General features: G+C 51.2%; 6 protein-coding genes across 6 annotated transcripts; 2 read left to right on the forward strand and 4 right to left on the reverse strand.

Moving 5' to 3' along the window:
* Positions 1-155: 155 nt before the first annotated feature.
* BGZ61DRAFT_556144 (uncharacterized protein) lies at positions 156-3,334 on the reverse strand (the record flags this gene model as incomplete). The annotated part of the gene is made up of 3 exons (XM_046255646.1): positions 1,398-3,334; positions 967-1,213; positions 156-927 (listed from the first exon to the last, which is right to left on the reverse strand). Exons 1-3 carry the CDS (start codon positions 3,307-3,309, stop codon positions 156-158), a joined length of 2,931 nt encoding a protein of 976 aa, XP_046099319.1. The 5' UTR covers positions 3,310-3,334.
* A 1,170-nt stretch (positions 3,335-4,504) lies between these two features.
* Positions 4,505-5,499, forward strand: BGZ61DRAFT_362617 (uncharacterized protein; the record flags this gene model as incomplete). The annotated part of the gene is made up of 2 exons (XM_046241376.1): positions 4,505-5,103; positions 5,151-5,499. The coding sequence occupies 2 exons, from the start codon at positions 4,505-4,507 to the stop codon at positions 5,497-5,499; spliced, it is 948 nt and encodes a 315-aa protein (XP_046099320.1).
* Positions 5,500-5,654: 155 nt separating this feature from the next.
* BGZ61DRAFT_459165 (uncharacterized protein) lies at positions 5,655-6,911 on the reverse strand. Its single transcript, XM_046246862.1, has one exon. The coding sequence runs from the start codon at positions 6,903-6,905 to the stop codon at positions 5,721-5,723; it is 1,185 nt and encodes a 394-aa protein (XP_046099321.1). The 5' UTR covers positions 6,906-6,911; the 3' UTR covers positions 5,655-5,720.
* Positions 6,912-9,366, reverse strand: BGZ61DRAFT_428172 (amino acid/polyamine transporter I). The gene is made up of 5 exons (XM_046243736.1): positions 9,080-9,366; positions 8,367-9,012; positions 8,290-8,309; positions 7,883-8,212; positions 6,912-7,815 (listed from the first exon to the last, which is right to left on the reverse strand). The coding sequence occupies exons 1-5, from the start codon at positions 9,233-9,235 to the stop codon at positions 7,318-7,320; spliced, it is 1,650 nt and encodes a 549-aa protein (XP_046099322.1). The 5' UTR covers positions 9,236-9,366; the 3' UTR covers positions 6,912-7,317.
* A 1,367-nt stretch (positions 9,367-10,733) lies between these two features.
* On the reverse strand, positions 10,734-12,139 carry BGZ61DRAFT_497512 (uncharacterized protein; the record flags this gene model as incomplete). The annotated part of the gene is made up of 5 exons (XM_046251171.1): positions 10,734-11,250; positions 11,325-11,467; positions 11,527-11,748; positions 11,816-11,917; positions 11,969-12,139. 5 exons carry the CDS (start codon positions 12,137-12,139, stop codon positions 10,734-10,736), a joined length of 1,155 nt encoding a protein of 384 aa, XP_046099323.1.
* A 1,536-nt stretch (positions 12,140-13,675) lies between these two features.
* BGZ61DRAFT_556159 (uncharacterized protein) lies at positions 13,676-16,707 on the forward strand (the record flags this gene model as incomplete). Its single annotated transcript, XM_046255647.1, has 2 exons — positions 13,676-16,263; positions 16,494-16,707. The coding sequence occupies 2 exons, from the start codon at positions 13,676-13,678 to the stop codon at positions 16,705-16,707; spliced, it is 2,802 nt and encodes a 933-aa protein (XP_046099324.1).
* Positions 16,708-16,792: the final 85 nt, after the last annotated feature.

The raw sequence follows: 16,792 nt of genomic DNA on the forward strand, positions 1-16,792 counted from the left end.
GCTGGAGCCCTGCTAGTAGCTGAGGCTTTTTAATTTTAGTGTACAATAGCGAACGAGTGGAAATTGGGGGCGGTATATGATTTTCACAGTGTAGATAGCAATATGGTATAGCCCAAATAGCAGTACTCCTAATTATTGAACTCGTGGTAAGAAGCCTAATGAATGATGAAAGAAGGTAAGCGAGGCTCCGGCTCTGAGTAAAGACTTTCCAAACAACTCCAGCAAATAGGTTCATTCCTAAGAAGAGCGACAGCATGACCTTGACCTTGCTGTGCTATGATTGTAGTTGCGGCAAGACGAGCGACCCAGTTTCCGTTAGCTCGAATGACACCAACTGACGGAGGTGGGTCCAGAATCTCTTCCCAGGATTCCAACGAGAGGACATCTTCTGAGGACGGGGGAGGTGCATCCCGCTGACAGTCACATTGAAACTGTATGACTTGCGAGCCGCTTTTTTCCAGTTCCAATACATCGATATCTGCGACCCACTGTCCCTTGTCTTGAACAGATATCACTGATTCTAACAAAAACACCTGTTGGTCAATTTCCCCCGTGCTGCTCCAATCCAATGAGATCTTCCAATTCGTAAAAGACAAATGAAGTGAAGTTCCCTTGAACTTGTCGGTGCATTTGCCATCATATGAGTGCGGTCGTATCATTCTTGGGTCATATTTCGGAGATCGAAGTCGAGGGTTCATCGGGGCTACCATGAAAACCATACCGGCTTGGCCAATGTTGCCAACTAGATGACGCATATTAATCCCGAAGCATTCAGTTGCGGGATCTGAGAGTAAGAGACCGGAAACAAAGATGGAGTCTTCGGAACAGAGGGCAACAACCTCACTCAGCTGCTCCGTATCGATGTTCAAGATGCCGGACTCAAACATCGCGATGGCTGCAAACACATTGCACCGCGGCAACGTGAGGCTGTCTTCTTCAACCGACATGGATACAACTTGGCGAAACTCGTGGACGTCGTGATTTTTGATAGATTTGAGACGGGTTGGAACCCAATGGGCCGCCGATAAAACCTGGTCGATCACCTTTAGTGACACCGTGGCCGTTGGGAGTTGACGATATATCATCGTCGCCAGCTCAAGGGCACGAAAAGAGATCAAAAAGTCCGTGGAAGCACGACATAGGGCATGTCCTTGCCTCGCATTGTCGTCTAGGTTTTCCATCAGGCCCGGGTAAGCCTGGCTAATCGAGCTGCCTGGCTCGTGGGAGACTTTCCGCCGTTTGGCTCTTGAATCTTCTGAATCATAGCTTGGCTATTGGTTGTTTGATCAAGGGTTAGAAATTCGACTTGGTGACGATACATGGGGTTCTTGGGCGTACCTGAAGATGTTTGAAATACCGAACTATGGCATCTACATCTGGGCCACTGTTAAGCCAACCCAAACCGGGGCCTAGGCTGTGGCTGACCAGCGCCCTCATATTTTTACTCCCAAGTAGACTTTCTCGAACCAATAAGCGAAATTCGTTTGCTCCTAGAACTGCTGTTCCGACAGGGAGGGCCCTGAATCTTATAGGAGAGGCTGGTCCTCCAAACAGAGGTGGCGGTTGTTCCCAGGTGCATGACATCCCATCGGTGTTTGGCTCTTTCAGGAAAATAGCTTGCTCGAGACTATCCTCAGACACAATGGTGCATTCCTCACTCGACATTTGAATGTGCTTCTGTCGCTGATCAATGATACTGTGGGTTCTGAGATGGCTGTCCGAACACTGATAGTACATCCACCTCGCATTGGTTTTTGGAGTATGTTCGTCAGATTCAGTAGTCGATTTCCCCACAGCCAGAGGACTGACAGGAAACAAGGTAGCCCACTCAACATAGGTGCCATTCCCAATATTGTGCGAGTAGTAGACTACAATTGCATCTTGAGGTCGGAGACTCAGCTGAAATGCGATATTCCGAATGTACTGAAAGCCGATTTCAAGATCGGTATCTCCTTGCAATTTCCGTATCACATTCAATTTGCACAGCCCAAAGAAATGCGGTTGAATGGTAGCGCCAGACCCAAAGAAATGTGTTGCCTTCCACCAGCCAAATTGTACGAGTTGCATCTTGGGGTCGTTCTCGGCAGCGGTGGGTTGGTCAATGGACGAGGCGGCTTCGCAGAGTTTTAACAGCCATGAGACCTCGGGACTCGAGGAATCTGGAGATGTTTTCAAAACTTCGCCCAGACGCTTGAACCAGACAATCGATGCCCCGATACTCGACGATGGTAGTTGCCATTGCCTCAGAAGTGCCCCAAGAGCTACCACCCACAAATCATGAAAGCTGACTCTTTGAAAAGCTTCTTCGCTCTTGACCTTGATAGGATCTCCATAGTACCTGAGGTGGGATAGTGCCAGCGACCACTGGCATAGGTTGTCATTGCGAGAATCGCGAGGCTCCAACCCGAGCGTCAAAATAGCAGCTTGCGGGAATAACGGGTCTTTGAGGGTGACTTTGGTGGTCTTTTCTTGACAAACCAACAGGTCTGGGTATAGATGCCATGCTGAGATTGCCATCAAGACCGCTCGATCAGGAACTTGCTGCGGTGTGTTTTGGAGCAAGTCTTCGAGAACCTTCATCGCTCTTATCCAACCCCTCGTTACTTTCTCAAATGTCGAGCCTGGGTCAACGAACGGGGTCTTGACGTTTTTCATAATCAGGGTAAACTGATCGTGATAGCGGACCATACTTTGATCTGCCCTTCGAAGCCAGGCTCGAGCGCTTGCATCCCATTTTGCAAGGTCTGCGCGACTGATGTTTTGCCGGATAGCCATCTCAGTATGAGGATTGACCACTTTCTTCATGTTGAGTTGGGCCTTGACTTGGGCGATGCGCTCATGAACAAGCTCCGCCCAGATGCTCGTGGCCTTTTTTGCATCCCAGGCTCGAGCAAGCATACAAGCAAGGAGGAATGTACTGAGTGAAGCTGGTATGGATGTTGCTGCAGCCCATATGCAGGTCCCATCAGCACCGACGAAATCACAAAATGCACCATCTTCAGAAGTGCCTCGTGGGTTAATGTTCGGGCTGTTCATAATATCAGAGGCTCGGGTACCGTAGCATCGAATCAGGTTCGGTGTTTCTGGAACCAGCTCGTTGAACAAAAACCCAAGCCGACAGGCTGTCTTGTGAAGCTCGCCATCTTCGGCCTCTGTCCTTCGCCATGCTGCTAAGGCAGAGCCAACGGGCAAGAACTCGGCTGGTGGATTCCCTCGATACAGTGAGACGTCCAAGTTGATGTTGACCAAGGCGGCTGTGTTCTCATTCTTGGCCGCAATCAGGGCGCCTGAAACATTGAGGTTTGCCATGGAATAAAATTGACCGGTTGTAGAAAATGTGGTAAGTGTGCGACAATTTTATTGTATGAGTTTTTCTGTCTCCTAGTGCTAGGTGTCGGGGTAAATGTATGGCCCTATTGCTTGTAGCGTATGGCGTCGATTTTTGTGAAGACAGGAAGTGAGGTGAAAAAGGAAAAAAGTAAACATGGAATTGAGAGCGACAAGGCTTGGTTTTATGTACATTTCTGCACATTTGAGCGGTGTGAGTGCTGCCCAATCTTGAGTAGGTATTTAGATGTGCACATGTGTTACCTCTAGGGCGCCACGTTTGCTCCACGCAACTCCCACTGACGTACCATTTCGTATCTAGTCTCGAGAAAGGACATGAATAATATTCAATACTTCTGTAATTCCTTTTTTTTTTCGTCCCATTAATTTGGGGCGTCTCTGGATGCATCCTATATGCGTTCAATAGTGTCTTAAAACCCCCCATCCCCTGGGTAACCCATAACCGAGGTGCAGGTAGATTTTTTGGTGTAATGGTTAGGGCTTAACTCTTCTTTTCTGTATCAGCCTAACTCCGAATTGATGTCTTGTATGACCTGGGGAAGCTTGACTACTGTGTAGCTCCATTGCAGACGCCCAGCCATCCCTGCAGCAGTAAGACGCAACGATAGATAAAGAATGGAGCAGAGGATGAAGTTTGAATATACACAGCCCTTGCCATATTCCCGGTACAAAATATTACTACGTAATGTCCTCCTTCATGTTCACTTATCTCGCTGTTTGTTTTCTCTTATCTGAGTACGGGGAAAATATTAGTGCTTATAGGTTCCTAAATTACAAGCTACCCAAAAAAATCTTGTGCTCGTGGGCGCCCACAGGTACCGAATTTTACGCCCTATATCTGGGTTGAACTCATCATCGCCTTCAATTTTTCTACGGTTCTATAACTAATCCCACCGGTTGCCATCTTGACAGGGTAAGTTTTCATCCAAGCTGCTCATATTCAATAAATCCGGTAAATTTTGGACTGATTAGCATGGTGTCATAAGAAGCGCGGATGAGGCAACTGACGGCCGACGCTAACCACCATTTTAACGTGTTGATCTCTCAGAACCCCGCCCCGGATTTCTAAGCTACGAGTTCTGAGCGATTTAAAAGTCAACGTACTCTCCGCTCTAACGATTATTAGTATCAATTCTATCCAAACTCTACTGAAATCATGGGGTCTTTGAAGCCTACTAGTATCCTGATCTTTGGAGCGACTGGCCAAATTGGCCGGTACATAACCGACCAAATCCTGGCAGCACAACCCTCCTTTGCGCACGTTGCCATCTTTACATCGACGGAAACGGTGACAAGCAAAGCAGACTACATCAGCAAATTGCAGTCAGAGGGCGTTAAGATCATCACGGGAGATGTCAACAACGAGGGCGACATTAAACGCGCTTACGACGGTGTAGACACGGTGGTTAGCGCGGTCGGACGAAATGTCTTGGAAACCCAGATTGAATTGCTTCGAATTGCCGAAGAATCCTCCTCCGTGAAGTGGTTTTTCCCTTCCGAGTACGGCACCGACATCGAATATAGCCCTAAGAGTGCGGATGAGAAACCTCACCAGCTTAAGCTCAAGGTTCGACGGTATATCCGAGAGTATATTAAGAAGCTCAAGTACACCTTCGTTGTCACAGGTCCATACATCGACATGTTCTTCAACTTGTCGCCAGCTGCACCGGAAGCTGGAGGCTTCGACGTGGATAACAAGCGTGCTATCTTGGTAGAGGACGGAGAAGGCCGGGTCGGCTTTACCACAATGCCAGAGTACGTATGGTAATCCCATTTTGAGACATCCAACTCACATTTTCCAGTGTTGGCAAATCGGTCGTGGCGGCCCTGCACCATCCCGAAGCATCGTCCAACAAGGCGCTCAAGGTTCAATCCTTCGTCGTCACGCCCAAGGAGATCTTGGCCGAGTTCGAGAAGCGGACTGGCGAGCAGTGGAGTGTTTCTTACTCGTCGCTCCAGGGATTGAAGGATGCAGAAGCAAAGGCTTGGGCCGAAGGCAAGGGAAGCGCGACGAGCTATACATTACGGCGGATTTGGGCGGAGGGCGGGACTCTTTATGAGAAGTCGGACAATGATGTGATTGGTTTGAAGGATTCGGAATTGGAAACTCTCGAAGATGCAGTCCGCCGAGGGCTCACGACGGGTTACTAGTTTAGGGCATAGAAATTGCATAAACTGAAGCAGCGAACAGATTTTCGCAACCTGACGGTGTGACAATGATCTGTGAAATGGGTAGATGGTGGGTTGGCCTCACATTTTGTGCGAGGAAAGCTGGTGCAGGTTCCTCGTCGAGTGAGGCTCAAAAGTCGGTCTAAAGGTCTATTCAACTGATCAACTCTTCTATCCACAATATAACTAGCCTATATCACGTCTCATGGAAAGGCGTCCTTAGACGTAATTCTATTCGTGTTGATGCCGAAAACCTCCCACATGAGCTTCTTGAACTCGCCAAAAGTTGCGACGGTCCGCTCTTCGTTGATGACGGTATTCTTTCCATCCAATCCCTTCCGTCTATAGATAGCCACCTGTCTATCTCCTTCTTTGCGGGCACCCAGCGCTTCATGATGCGAATAGATGAAGCTATGTCTTCCGCGGGTCCCCAAAGGATCACCTCTCTCGACCCCGAAGGGCATTGTGGCTACCATCATCTTGACAAAGATTGAATCGTGCCAAGTATTTGAGAACCAGTTTGATGTGAGGTAGTCCACTGGTAGTTGGGGTTGTTCCGTGTAGTGGTACATGGGGGCCAATTTGAAAGCGGAACTCCCTGCCAATTTGCTGCTCTCGTTGTCGTAAAGCTTGTGATATAAAGTGTATCCAGCCGGTACACCATCGGCTTCGCGAAACGGTGGCAGGCGTTCATGTATATGGTGGTTGGAAGCTGTTTCGGTGTTGATCAATATCGGCTCTCTCGGTTGTCCGACACCGAAACCAACATCGCAGTGAAATGTTACTCCAGTTCCCCCACTGGGAGCCTTCCAGCCCTCTGGAATGATGTTTTCACCGCTCATTTCGTCCTCGGCAAAGTGCACATGTGTAGTTTGATGTGAAAGAGCGGACCAGGACCACCCCGCATCTTCCGGTGTCTTGCCCTGGTACGCATACACTCGCGCCGAGTGATTGGTAATGGTATATCCAAGGGAGCGCAGAACGATTGCGAAGAGTCCATTCAGCTCAAAACAATACCCTCCCATACCTCGAGTGACGATCTTGTTAAATAGCGCATTGGGGCTGACGTCGATGTTGCCCTTGCCCTCTTGGTAGGGGATTGGATCGGAATCTTGATAATGGACATTCTTTCCCAAATGGACAGAGACGGATTCAAACGGAATCTTATCGTGATGTCGCTTCTGCATCTCACAAAGAAGCGAGAAGGTCGGTTTAGGAAGCTCAACTTGATCGGCTTTGACCTGTGGAACACCTAGATGTTGCAGGTATGCGATCACCTTTTCATCCGCCAGACGGGGAAGCTCAACAGATAGGCCGTCCATTTTGCGATAGTTATTCTTGTGTTGACGTCTTGGCAGCCCTGTGTTCTCATCAACTGAAGGATACATGCGTGTGCAACTTGGCAACTCCTCAGTTTCATGATTTAGTTGCTTGGTCAGCCAATTGCCGCTGAGTCAGCTAGCGGCTAGCTAATGAACAACATTAATGCAATTTTATGAAAAGAGAGGTGATGGATCCGATGCGGTAAATTTGATCAGGCAAGAGTATTCAAGACGATGAAGATGATGTTGATGATCATCTTGGCCCGGATCCGGCTGGGCCCCCTGGCAGAAAACCCCTCTAACTACCCAAGATCAGGCCATTAATCTATCAGAGTTTAGTAGGCAGGGTCATCTTCAAACAAGAGGTACACCGGCGGAATTGTGATTAGGTAGCTCACTCGGCTATGTTACATTCTATGTAAGCCGTTTAATTAAGTACGTTTATTCCAGTCGCAATCTCCTTCCTAACTCTTGGAAGTTAGTTGGCCACAATCTCCATATGGGGCCCCTTGTACTCCTTCTTCGCCCAGAGGAGGTAGTAAACAATACTGAGAAGTGCAACACCACCAGTCATCAGCGAGGCATAGTTCATGGTGGCCGGAGTGGCGGGGGTGGCCGGGGGCCAGAAGCTGAAGAACCAGACAACGAGCATAAACATGATGGCGATGACGTTGTTGATGGTGCCAAAGACGCCAGGGACGTGCCATGGCCCCCAGGCGAGAGTCTGACCGTCACCAGCAGTGGTGTCGGCCAGAGCAGGAAGGGCACTGGGATCAGGCAACTTGTACCCGTTGCCGCAACGACGATAGAGAAGCAGAGATGCGGCCATCAGGTAGGATGAGTACAGACCGGAGACGGCGACAGAAATGATGGCGTTGTAGACGACGGCAGAGCCAATGTTGATAAGACCAATGAGGCATGCGACAAGGCTTGTGACGGCGATGGCCCAGACAGGGACGTTGGTCCGAGGATCAACCTGTGCCAGTGTAAGTTGAGCCATCGGTAAATGCAGAATTCTATTTGATATACGGGTCATCACGTACCTTGGACAGAGTAGGCCAAAACGGCAGACCCCGATCTCTAGCAAAAGCCCAGAACATGCGGGAGGTAGCGGCAATGACGCCGACAATAGCAGACAGAGTCATGACAATAATCAGAGAGGTCATGGCGGCTGTTCCGCCCTTTGATCCGGTAGCCTGGTAGAAGATCTCGATATAAGGGTAGCCAGTTGGGGTGTTGATAGCCTCGTCGATATTGGTAGCGCTGTAGAGCATAGCAATGAGAATAGCAAAACCCATGGCGCCGTTGAGCATGATGCTGGCCATAATGGAACGAGGGACTGCGACAGAAGGATTCTGGACTTCCTCACACATCTATACGCTGTCAGTAATCTTGTTCTCATACGCAAGTGAGGGAAAGATCCGGCAAAGGTTTTGCCAAGGGTTCGTACATGAAAAGAGCAGTCGACACCTAGACGATTCCATGTTAGTTGATATTCAAATAAATATTAGAGAACTGGAAGCTTACCGGCAAAGGAAAATACGCAGCCCAACAGGCCCACGAAAAAAGAAAGTCCCTGAGTAGGCCACATGCCCTGATTACGGAACTCGAGGAAAACCTCGGAGGCGTCAGCGTTTGCGCCGAAAGTGACCAGCGTAATCAGGACAGCGAAGAAGCCGATAATGTGGAGAATCAAAATCATTCCCTCAATCTTGGGAAGCATGGAGCTGACGATGGTGTTGATAAACACGGCAACCAAGATACACATCCAGAGCATCAGCGTTCCCTGCCACGTCTTGGCGTCGTAGGAGGGTATCATGAAGGTAACAAGACCCTGGATCATGGTGCCAGTCAGGAAGCCAGCAGCAGCAGCCGTTCCTTGCCACCCGGCCAGAGTCAACCAGCCGGTAATGTAACTCAAGAACTTGGAGCACCACCGAGGAGCCAGCATGGCCACCCAGTGATACTGGCCGCCAGACGTGGGAGCGATGGACACGAGCTCGCAGAGGCAAGAGAAGACGCTGATGTTGCCGATCCAGACGAAGATGAAGCCATAGACGAGACCGGCAGGGCCACCATTTGCCAGGCCGGGGGCAAAGTTCATCAGCGTGCCCTCCCATGTGACGAGGATAGCACAGCTGAAGCCCAGAATGGTCAGGAAGCGGAAGTTTCGCTGTTGAAAACTAGCAGTCAGTTTCATCGCAGGCCAAAATAGGGAATTGAGGAAATTCGGCGCATACCTTTAGCACAGACTTCTTGCCCAGCTTCGCCAATTGATCGCGATCCAAGCCGTCGCGATCAATCGATTCGGCGACAATCTCGACATTTGCCTCCCGGGCCTTGCCCTGGCTCATGTCGCTGAGCTCATGGCTGTCATCTGAAATACCGATACTCATCGTGAGGGTATGAGCACGCTATGTGATGGCGGGGTGTGTGCAGGTCGCGACAAAATAAAGAGGAGCGCCAACGCGTAGCGGAGCACGATGCGATCAGCAATTTGGGGCGGAGGTGATAAGGGAAAAGCGATGGGGAAAAGCACCTGCAGCGAGACAGACAAACGCAGCAACGGGGCTATTGTTAAGTACTATGTATGATTGGGAGCAGGAAGCCCATGGCAAACGCCGAGCTGACTGGGATTAGGCGGAGTAACACGCAGTCCACGCAGTAAGACGCAAGCCGTGGGTCTCTTACGAGGTGAAACTGGTCCGACCAACAATCATCTTGGCTTGGACAAGCATCTACGGCAAAGTACCAGCATCCCGGGGTCCTCCAAGCCGCTACAAGCATCCCAGGGTCCCCTAAGCTACTGGACAAGCATTCCAGGGTCCCACAACCCGCTACATACGTGCCGTACACACACTTCCATCGCTAATGCGGGGGCAAGTTAGCGAGGAGGATCGGCCACTAGCGGAGGGCCAACAACTCCCTGCCGCTGTGGATACACGGAGAGTGGGCACACCCACGTACGTTGCAATGGTGGCTAAGTGGACCCTGGAGGGGATATCTCCCGGCAGTCGAGAGTCGAGGGCTTGAGGTTGACGCCAGAAGCAAAAGAAGCGGCGCCGTTCTGGCGGTGGCTGCGAGTCGGCGCAGGACAGGGGCTGTTCATGCGTCTATTCATCTTCAGCCAGGGGCGAGACGCACGCCGGCGTTCGCTCTGCGTCTGTAAGCATGTTACGCCTGCAGCAGAATGAGCTAGGCACTAACTTATCCGGCAGAGAGAGGGAACTTGGCTGCAGGAGACAACAAGACTTAGCCATGATTCGACCGAAGCTCCCCTGCTGAAGCTACCAGCGCCGTTGTGACTCTCCAAATTAATAAAGCTCCTTGCAACACGCCTCAATGCAGGAGGTCAGAGAATATCTGTTCCGGTATTGCGCCTTTTCAGGCACGTACATGAAACCATTGAAGAGGTTTTTCTTTTTAGGCCGCGGCCCAGTCAGCTTCACCTGCGTGGCTAAGCCAACCTCGTTCAAGTTCTGGACAATTAGCACCAATGCTGCGACAGTCGACCAAGCCACTGGCACGTTTATTGACTTTCCACTCTGCAGCCACTCTGCAGCGGACTTTGGGGACCCCCGTCGACGCCATATAAATTCAAACGCCATCGGCCATGCTTCCAGTCTAGCGAACGTCGGCTATTTCACACGTATCCCCGTCAACCCGGTACGAAGGCATGGAGAGATAACACGACGCGAGCTCTTTAGCATGAGCATGGGTGCCGGGTGATTGAATGCCTGGACTCTTACACTGTGGCTTGCCGAGGCAATCCAATGTCGTTCCACGGAGACGATGCCGTGTGATTCCGGCGTTTGAGGCCAATAACCGGACATTTAGCTTGTCAAAAAAAAGAAAAAAAGGTTGCCTGCATTGATCTATGCTGTCTATGGAAAATCAAGTAGCTCCAGGAGTAGGGGCCTTCGCTTCAACGTCCACTCTCCAGGTCTGCTCAACAAGCACCGTCTGGCTATTGTGGCTCTGGCCATCCCACGAACCGCCGGCAGTTGCGGGAGTACCAGCAGCCTTTTTCTTGTTCCCCCGGTCCGCAGACTTATCCATGTCAATCATTTCGTACTTTTGCCTCCTATGGGAAGCTTTGGTGGCCATTGCGGTGACAGATGTAAGCCCGATAGCGGTGTTCCCGCGAAGACCACTCCCTTGAGAGGTGTAGCCACTCCTGCTTCTTCCGTAGCTGCCTGCAGTCCTGGTTCCGGTGATTTCGCTGGCGTTCATCTGTCCAGATTGCAGGCTGTCCATGAAAGGCTTGAGATACGGGATGCATGTTGCCATGACGCTCATGCACTGGATAACCTGTATTATAATTGTTGGCTGCCACATGTCGAATATGGGATGCTTCGAGTCGATCGCGCGTTTGAAGAAGTACATGTGACACATGACAGGAGGTATGATACTTTGCACGGTTAGCTTTGGTGTCCAGTGTATCTCTTGCCTCCTCTCGCATGCAACGTGGTGGGTGGTACTTACAAAACACGGCTCCCAAAGACGCTCATCACCAAGGCCTTCTTCGATGCCGATGTCTTCAGTTTCATAAACATCTCAAAGAGGATGGCAGTAATGGCGAGGTCCGTGACAATGTTGAGGCAATCCACGTACATCCACAATGCGAACTGTTGCGGCGGTCAGTTGAGTGTCTCGTAGCGAGGCGTAAGCCAAACACGCCACGTACCTGATTGAAACACTGGCCGTTGATGTAGTCCCAAGGCTCCGGAAGGGAGCACTTGAACATTGACGCCACAATGGAGGACAGTGCCCAGCAGCCAGTCAGCGCTTCGGTAACCAAGATCAAACGCCTCTTTTCTCGTGGCGCCATGTCCCAGATGGCCCTCGTTGCGGAGATCTTGGCCAGCAGCAATGCGGCAATGAAGAGAACGTCGGAAGCATATGAGGCCTATCGAAAAAAAAGATATTGTTAGTCTTTAGACTCTTGGGATCTGCGGGATTGAATGCATCGTTACCTTTAATATGGAAGAGATCTGACTCGCGGACACGCCCTCCAGTTTGCCCAGTCCATTAGCGCCCTGGGCGATAACAGCAGCCGACTGAGCAACAACCATAGTCTACAGCAAGTCAGCGAGGATTCTTGAGAAAAAAGAATAGAGTAGACTTACTGTTGATGCAGCAACAAGGTAATCATCCACCTTGAGTCTCCTGATGGTCACCACTCTTGTTATGAGTCGGGTCATCGCGGACAGAATCGTGATAACCATGAGCAACGCTGCCATGGCCCGTATCACCGGGGCCTTGTTAAAGGGTGTCTCGTGCTCCCGCGGCAGAATCATTGTGGCGACTTGGTGTGGACGAGACACACGCTTGTGGTGGCCTGCGCAGCGTGAATGGTGGATGGTTTCTTAGATCAGAAGACAAATAACGACTGGACTTTCAAAAGGTAAAGGGACTCATACATCTTAAAGTATGGGGCCGAAGCAACATCAGCAAAACTTGCATTCCATCCACCCGGTAGGAAGAACGCGGTGCCAGCCACGCTCGGCACAATCGAGACCGGCAGTTCGACATGCAGATAGCAGTCATTCTGGTCCGATTTCTTCGCTGCTTTCTTCTGCCGGACGGACAGGGAGTCGTCGTCAAACAATGGGATGCCCCTACGTTAACTCAAACAACGTATACCAGCGTTCCGACTATGAGGGCGTCAGGGATGCATTTACCGTCCCGAAGAACGAGACACGCCACCGCTGAATAGTGCCGGTACTAAAACATGACCAACAGCAGCCGCCTAGAAAACGGGGCGACGGCACGTCTCCCTAGTGCCCGACGTTGCATCTAAAGCCCACCCCCTGTCGATAGCCAAACGAGCCGGCCAGGGCTACTAGACCAATCAAGACAGAATGGCATCTAGGTTTGCGGAATGCTCACTAAACGGTCCATGCCGCAGCCGAGAGAAGACGCTAGGGGAAGAGGATGCCGAACCGTCGATTCAAGGAACTCCGGGAATCCCGGCACGTATCGACCTGTCAAGTCGGCGAGCGGAAGGGGACGCTCCACAGCTGAGAGCTGATAATGTACCGTACAAGGGTTGATATGCCGCATCTACAAGGTCACAACCAACAGAGTTCGAGTCGCGAGAGACACAGTGAATATTCCCTTGGGGCGCTTATCTCGGGATAATGGGAAAAGGGGCGCTCCCCAACACCCTCGTCATCCCACGCATGAGGCCTTCTAGACCCTTTCAGTCCTGGCAAATGAATACTTTTTCTTGACCCTGCACCATCACGGTATCATGTGGCGGAGCGCCACATATCATATCACATCCAGCATTGGACCCTTGCCGCACAGTTTTCGGTCCTGACGTTGCAGCGGAATGAGTGGAACACGCAGCGTCTTGGATTAAGCTTGTCGTCCAGCTGCGCACGGAAGACGGGACTTTAGATTTGCACTAGGGTGAGCTACCGTTTCCGTACACTCGGGGCGGAGGTGTAACTCCATGGCTTGCTTCCCCATCCTTCACCTCGTCCGCAATCTATCACCGTTGTGACCACAGCGGCGCCTCGGGTCCGGGGTTTCATCCAGGAACTATCTTGCACCACAGGGGCCCTGTGATGTACGCATGCAAGCCAGGGGAATGGAATGGGCCCAAGTGCGGACCGTGATGCGTTCTCTTCTCCAGCATCCATGATGCCTGCGTTGATACGCCACATATCACCATGTATTTGACTCTGCAGGCGTGCTCCATGTCCCGTGCATGAGGAATCAACTCCCTTGTACATTTCTCTCGCTGTTGCAATCCCGCGTCGGAAACACGACTGCAATCCCCAGAGCTCCCCAGAATCCCCAGCATTCCCCAGAATCTTGCGGCAAAGATGGATGCCCACCCTTCACAGGATGAAGGCGCTTTTCTCCATGCTGTGCGAACAACTCCCATAATTGACAATCATGCACATCCGCTGTTGCGTCCAGCTGCTCGGAACAATACTTCCCTACTCTCGATCACGACCGAAGCTGAAGGATCTGCTCTCGATGCTACCACGACGAGCCTAGCCCATCTCCGAGCTGTCAAACAACTCTCCGACGTGCTCGGATGTGAACCGACGTGGGACTCCGTTTCGGCTGCTCTCGAGAAAAAACAGCAAGATCCAAACGACTACGAAAACTGGATCAGAACATGTCTTTCTGGTATTCATAGCATTCTTGTGGATGACTATCTCGGGAATGAAGGGGACAACGAGGCGTACGATTATTTCGACAAATTCACCCCGGCCGAGTCCAAAAGGATTGTACGTGTCGAGCATGTGGCCACAATCTTGATTGAGGAAGCATGCACCGAGCATAGCAGTCCAGAAACAGCCTTCTCTTCTTTTATTCGAAGCCTGAACCATGCCATCTCCCAAGACATACTCGACCCTGTGGTGGTCGGTTTCAAGTCTGCCATATGTTACCGGACTGGTCTCGCGATACCTCAGCATCCAGACCAAGACAAGGCATTTGCGGCATTTCAGGAGATCCATTACGACAGGCAACGACCAGGGGCGAAGCCTTTCAATCGACTCCAGCATAATGGACTGAACGAGTACGTTGTCCATTGCCTTGCCAGTCTCATCAGCGAATCTGCTGCGCACCCGAAACCAATCCAATTCCACACAGGCCTTGGTGATAACGACATCACTCTGACCAAGGCCTCTCCCTCGCATCTGCAGCAATTCATCGGGCAGTACCCCACTGTGCCTATAGTCCTGCTGCACTCGGGCTACCCTTTCGTCCGGGACACTGGATACTTGGCCACGGTGTATGCAAACGTGTATGCGGACATTGGTGAAGTGTTCCCGATGGTGAGTCGGGATGGCCAGGAGACGATTGTTCGGCAAATCTTGGAGATCTGCCCCTCGTCTAAAGTCATCTGGAGCACGGATGGGCATTGGTTCCCTGAGACGTATCTGCTCGCCGTCATTCAGATGAGGGAGGCGTTCGAGACTGTGCTGTGCGAGTATGTCAGGAAGGGCGACCTGACTTGGCACCAAGCCAAGAAGGTCGTCGAGGACATTCTGTTTCACAATTCCAACAAACTCTATGGTCTCTCATTGTCGATGGACTCCCCATCATTGTCATTGACTCCTAAGAGCGAATCAGACTTGCCAGAATACAACGCTGAGTGGCTTGCAAAATTGCTGAGCAATGATGGCTCCATCCAATACATGCGGCTATGCTGGCATGATTACACCGGAACCACAAGACTCCGAATCACACCCATTCGTCGTGTAATGTCACTCCTGCAGTCCAAAAAGACCCTGGAATTCGGCGTTGCGAAGGCTGCCTTGTCAGTCCTTCAGAACGATCACATGGTGGCCGGCATATCGCCTGCAGGCGAATGGGATCTCTGTGCGGACTTGAGTAGTCTGCGTATGGGTCCGAGAGACGGGCACGTTACGTTGATGGGTGATTTCAGAGAGAAGGATGGGTCTCAAGTCACCATTTGCCCAAGAACGGTGCTACGAAACACCTTAAAGCTGGCGGCCTCTCATGGTTTCTCGTTCCTACTGGGTTTCGAAGTCGAGTTTGTTCTCCTTCGGCGAACCGGCCCAAGAGAGTTCAGCAAGCTGGATGGGGATGCACATGCCTGGGCTGTTGCCGGGGCCGCTGATCATTCCGTGGTAGTCACTGTCATCGAGGAAGCCATGGCCAGACTAGACAAGGCTGGGATTTATGTGGAAACGATGCACCCGGAGAGCTCATTTGGCCAGTACGAAATAGTATTGCCTGCGGCACCGGCTCTCGAAGCTGTCGACAGCCTCCTCTTTACCAGGCAGGTTATTTCGTCTTGTGCAAACGCACATGGGTACAAGATGACGCTTCATCCGAAGCCATTCGCCGAGACTCCTGGAACAGCCGCTCATGTCCACATGTCGATTTCTTCGGCTGGGGGATCTGACCCTGGCGTATACAACCCGTTCTATGCCGGTATTTTGCGGCATCTTCGGAGCATCATTGCCTTTACATGCTCCAGTCCTGTCAGCTACGCTCGGATTGTCGATAGCTGCTGGGCTGGCGGGACGTGGGTCGCATGGGGAACTCAGAATCGAGAGACGCCGCTGCGAAAGATCCAAGATAGCCATTGGGAACTCAAGTGCATTGATGGCTTGGCAAATCCTTACCTCGCCATGGCGGCTATCCTCGCCTCTGGCCTGGACGGGATCCTGAACAGCCATACACTGTCGTGGAAGGATTGCACGGAGGACCCGGCTACACTCACCCCGGCTCAGAGGGCAAATCTGAACATTGCGGAAAATCTGCCTTCGACATTGGATGAAGCGCTGCGTGTCTTGGGGCAGGATAAACAGTTGCGCAGCTTGCTTGGTGGAGACTGTGTCGAAAGATACATTGCGGTCAAGCAGCAGGAGATTACCTCACTCAGCGGGATGGATAGTTCGGAGCAAAGACAGTGGGTCATTGAAAGGTATTGACAGTAGAATAGCCTCAGAAATTATTTCTTTGAGTAGTTGGGTGTTTAGAGCTAGTAATAATTGTCTCCGTGTCGTTTGGGTTCAACTTCATTTGCATACAAGCTCTGGACTCACGAGATTTCGAGTCTTAAGCGGAGGCTTTTTGTTATGAGGATTACACGAGCTGAGATAGCGGAGCACGGCTCAATTAGGTCTTTTCTGACAGCATCTAACTGTCCGTTAGTGCTCCAGCCATCTTCACCCCTTCTAATCCTGGGGCGTTTAACCTCTCGTGCCGAGTTGCTCCGGCTACCCTATACTCCGCAGCTTTGTTGGGAGAGCAACCACACACTTCCACCCTTGCTCACCAACAACTAACGTCTCATCACCATGCCAGTACACCCACTTTTCCGCCTTCGGTACCAGAACAGACACTGTTACAGAAGGGTGCTTGTTGATCTAGAAATCTCGAATTAGCTTGCTTGCCCCCACCAAGTCATACCTTCGCCATACGTACCGATTAAACGAACGCCATCGATGTTG

This window comes from Ilyonectria robusta (genome assembly GCF_021365365.1).
Source record: "Ilyonectria robusta strain PMI_751 chromosome Unknown BGZ61scaffold_22, whole genome shotgun sequence".
NCBI lineage: Eukaryota > Fungi > Ascomycota > Sordariomycetes > Hypocreales > Nectriaceae > Ilyonectria > Ilyonectria robusta.

Bases quoted from the DNA above. Each gene is read 5' to 3' on its own strand.
- BGZ61DRAFT_459165 (XM_046246862.1), bottom strand. From the start codon at position 6,905: ATGTATCCTTCAGTTGATGAGAACACAGGGCTGCCAAGACGTCAACAC.
- BGZ61DRAFT_428172 (XM_046243736.1), bottom strand. From the start codon at position 9,235: ATGAGTATCGGTATTTCAGATGACAGCCATGAGCTCAGCGACATGAGC. The intron at 8,213-8,289 runs GTACGAACCCTT...GACAGCGTATAG, and splicing joins GTGTCGACTGCTCTTTTCAT to ATGTGTGAGGAAGTCCAGAA. The intron at 7,816-7,882 runs GTACGTGATGAC...ACACTGGCACAG, and splicing joins TTTGGCCTACTCTGTCCAAG to GTTGATCCTCGGACCAACGT.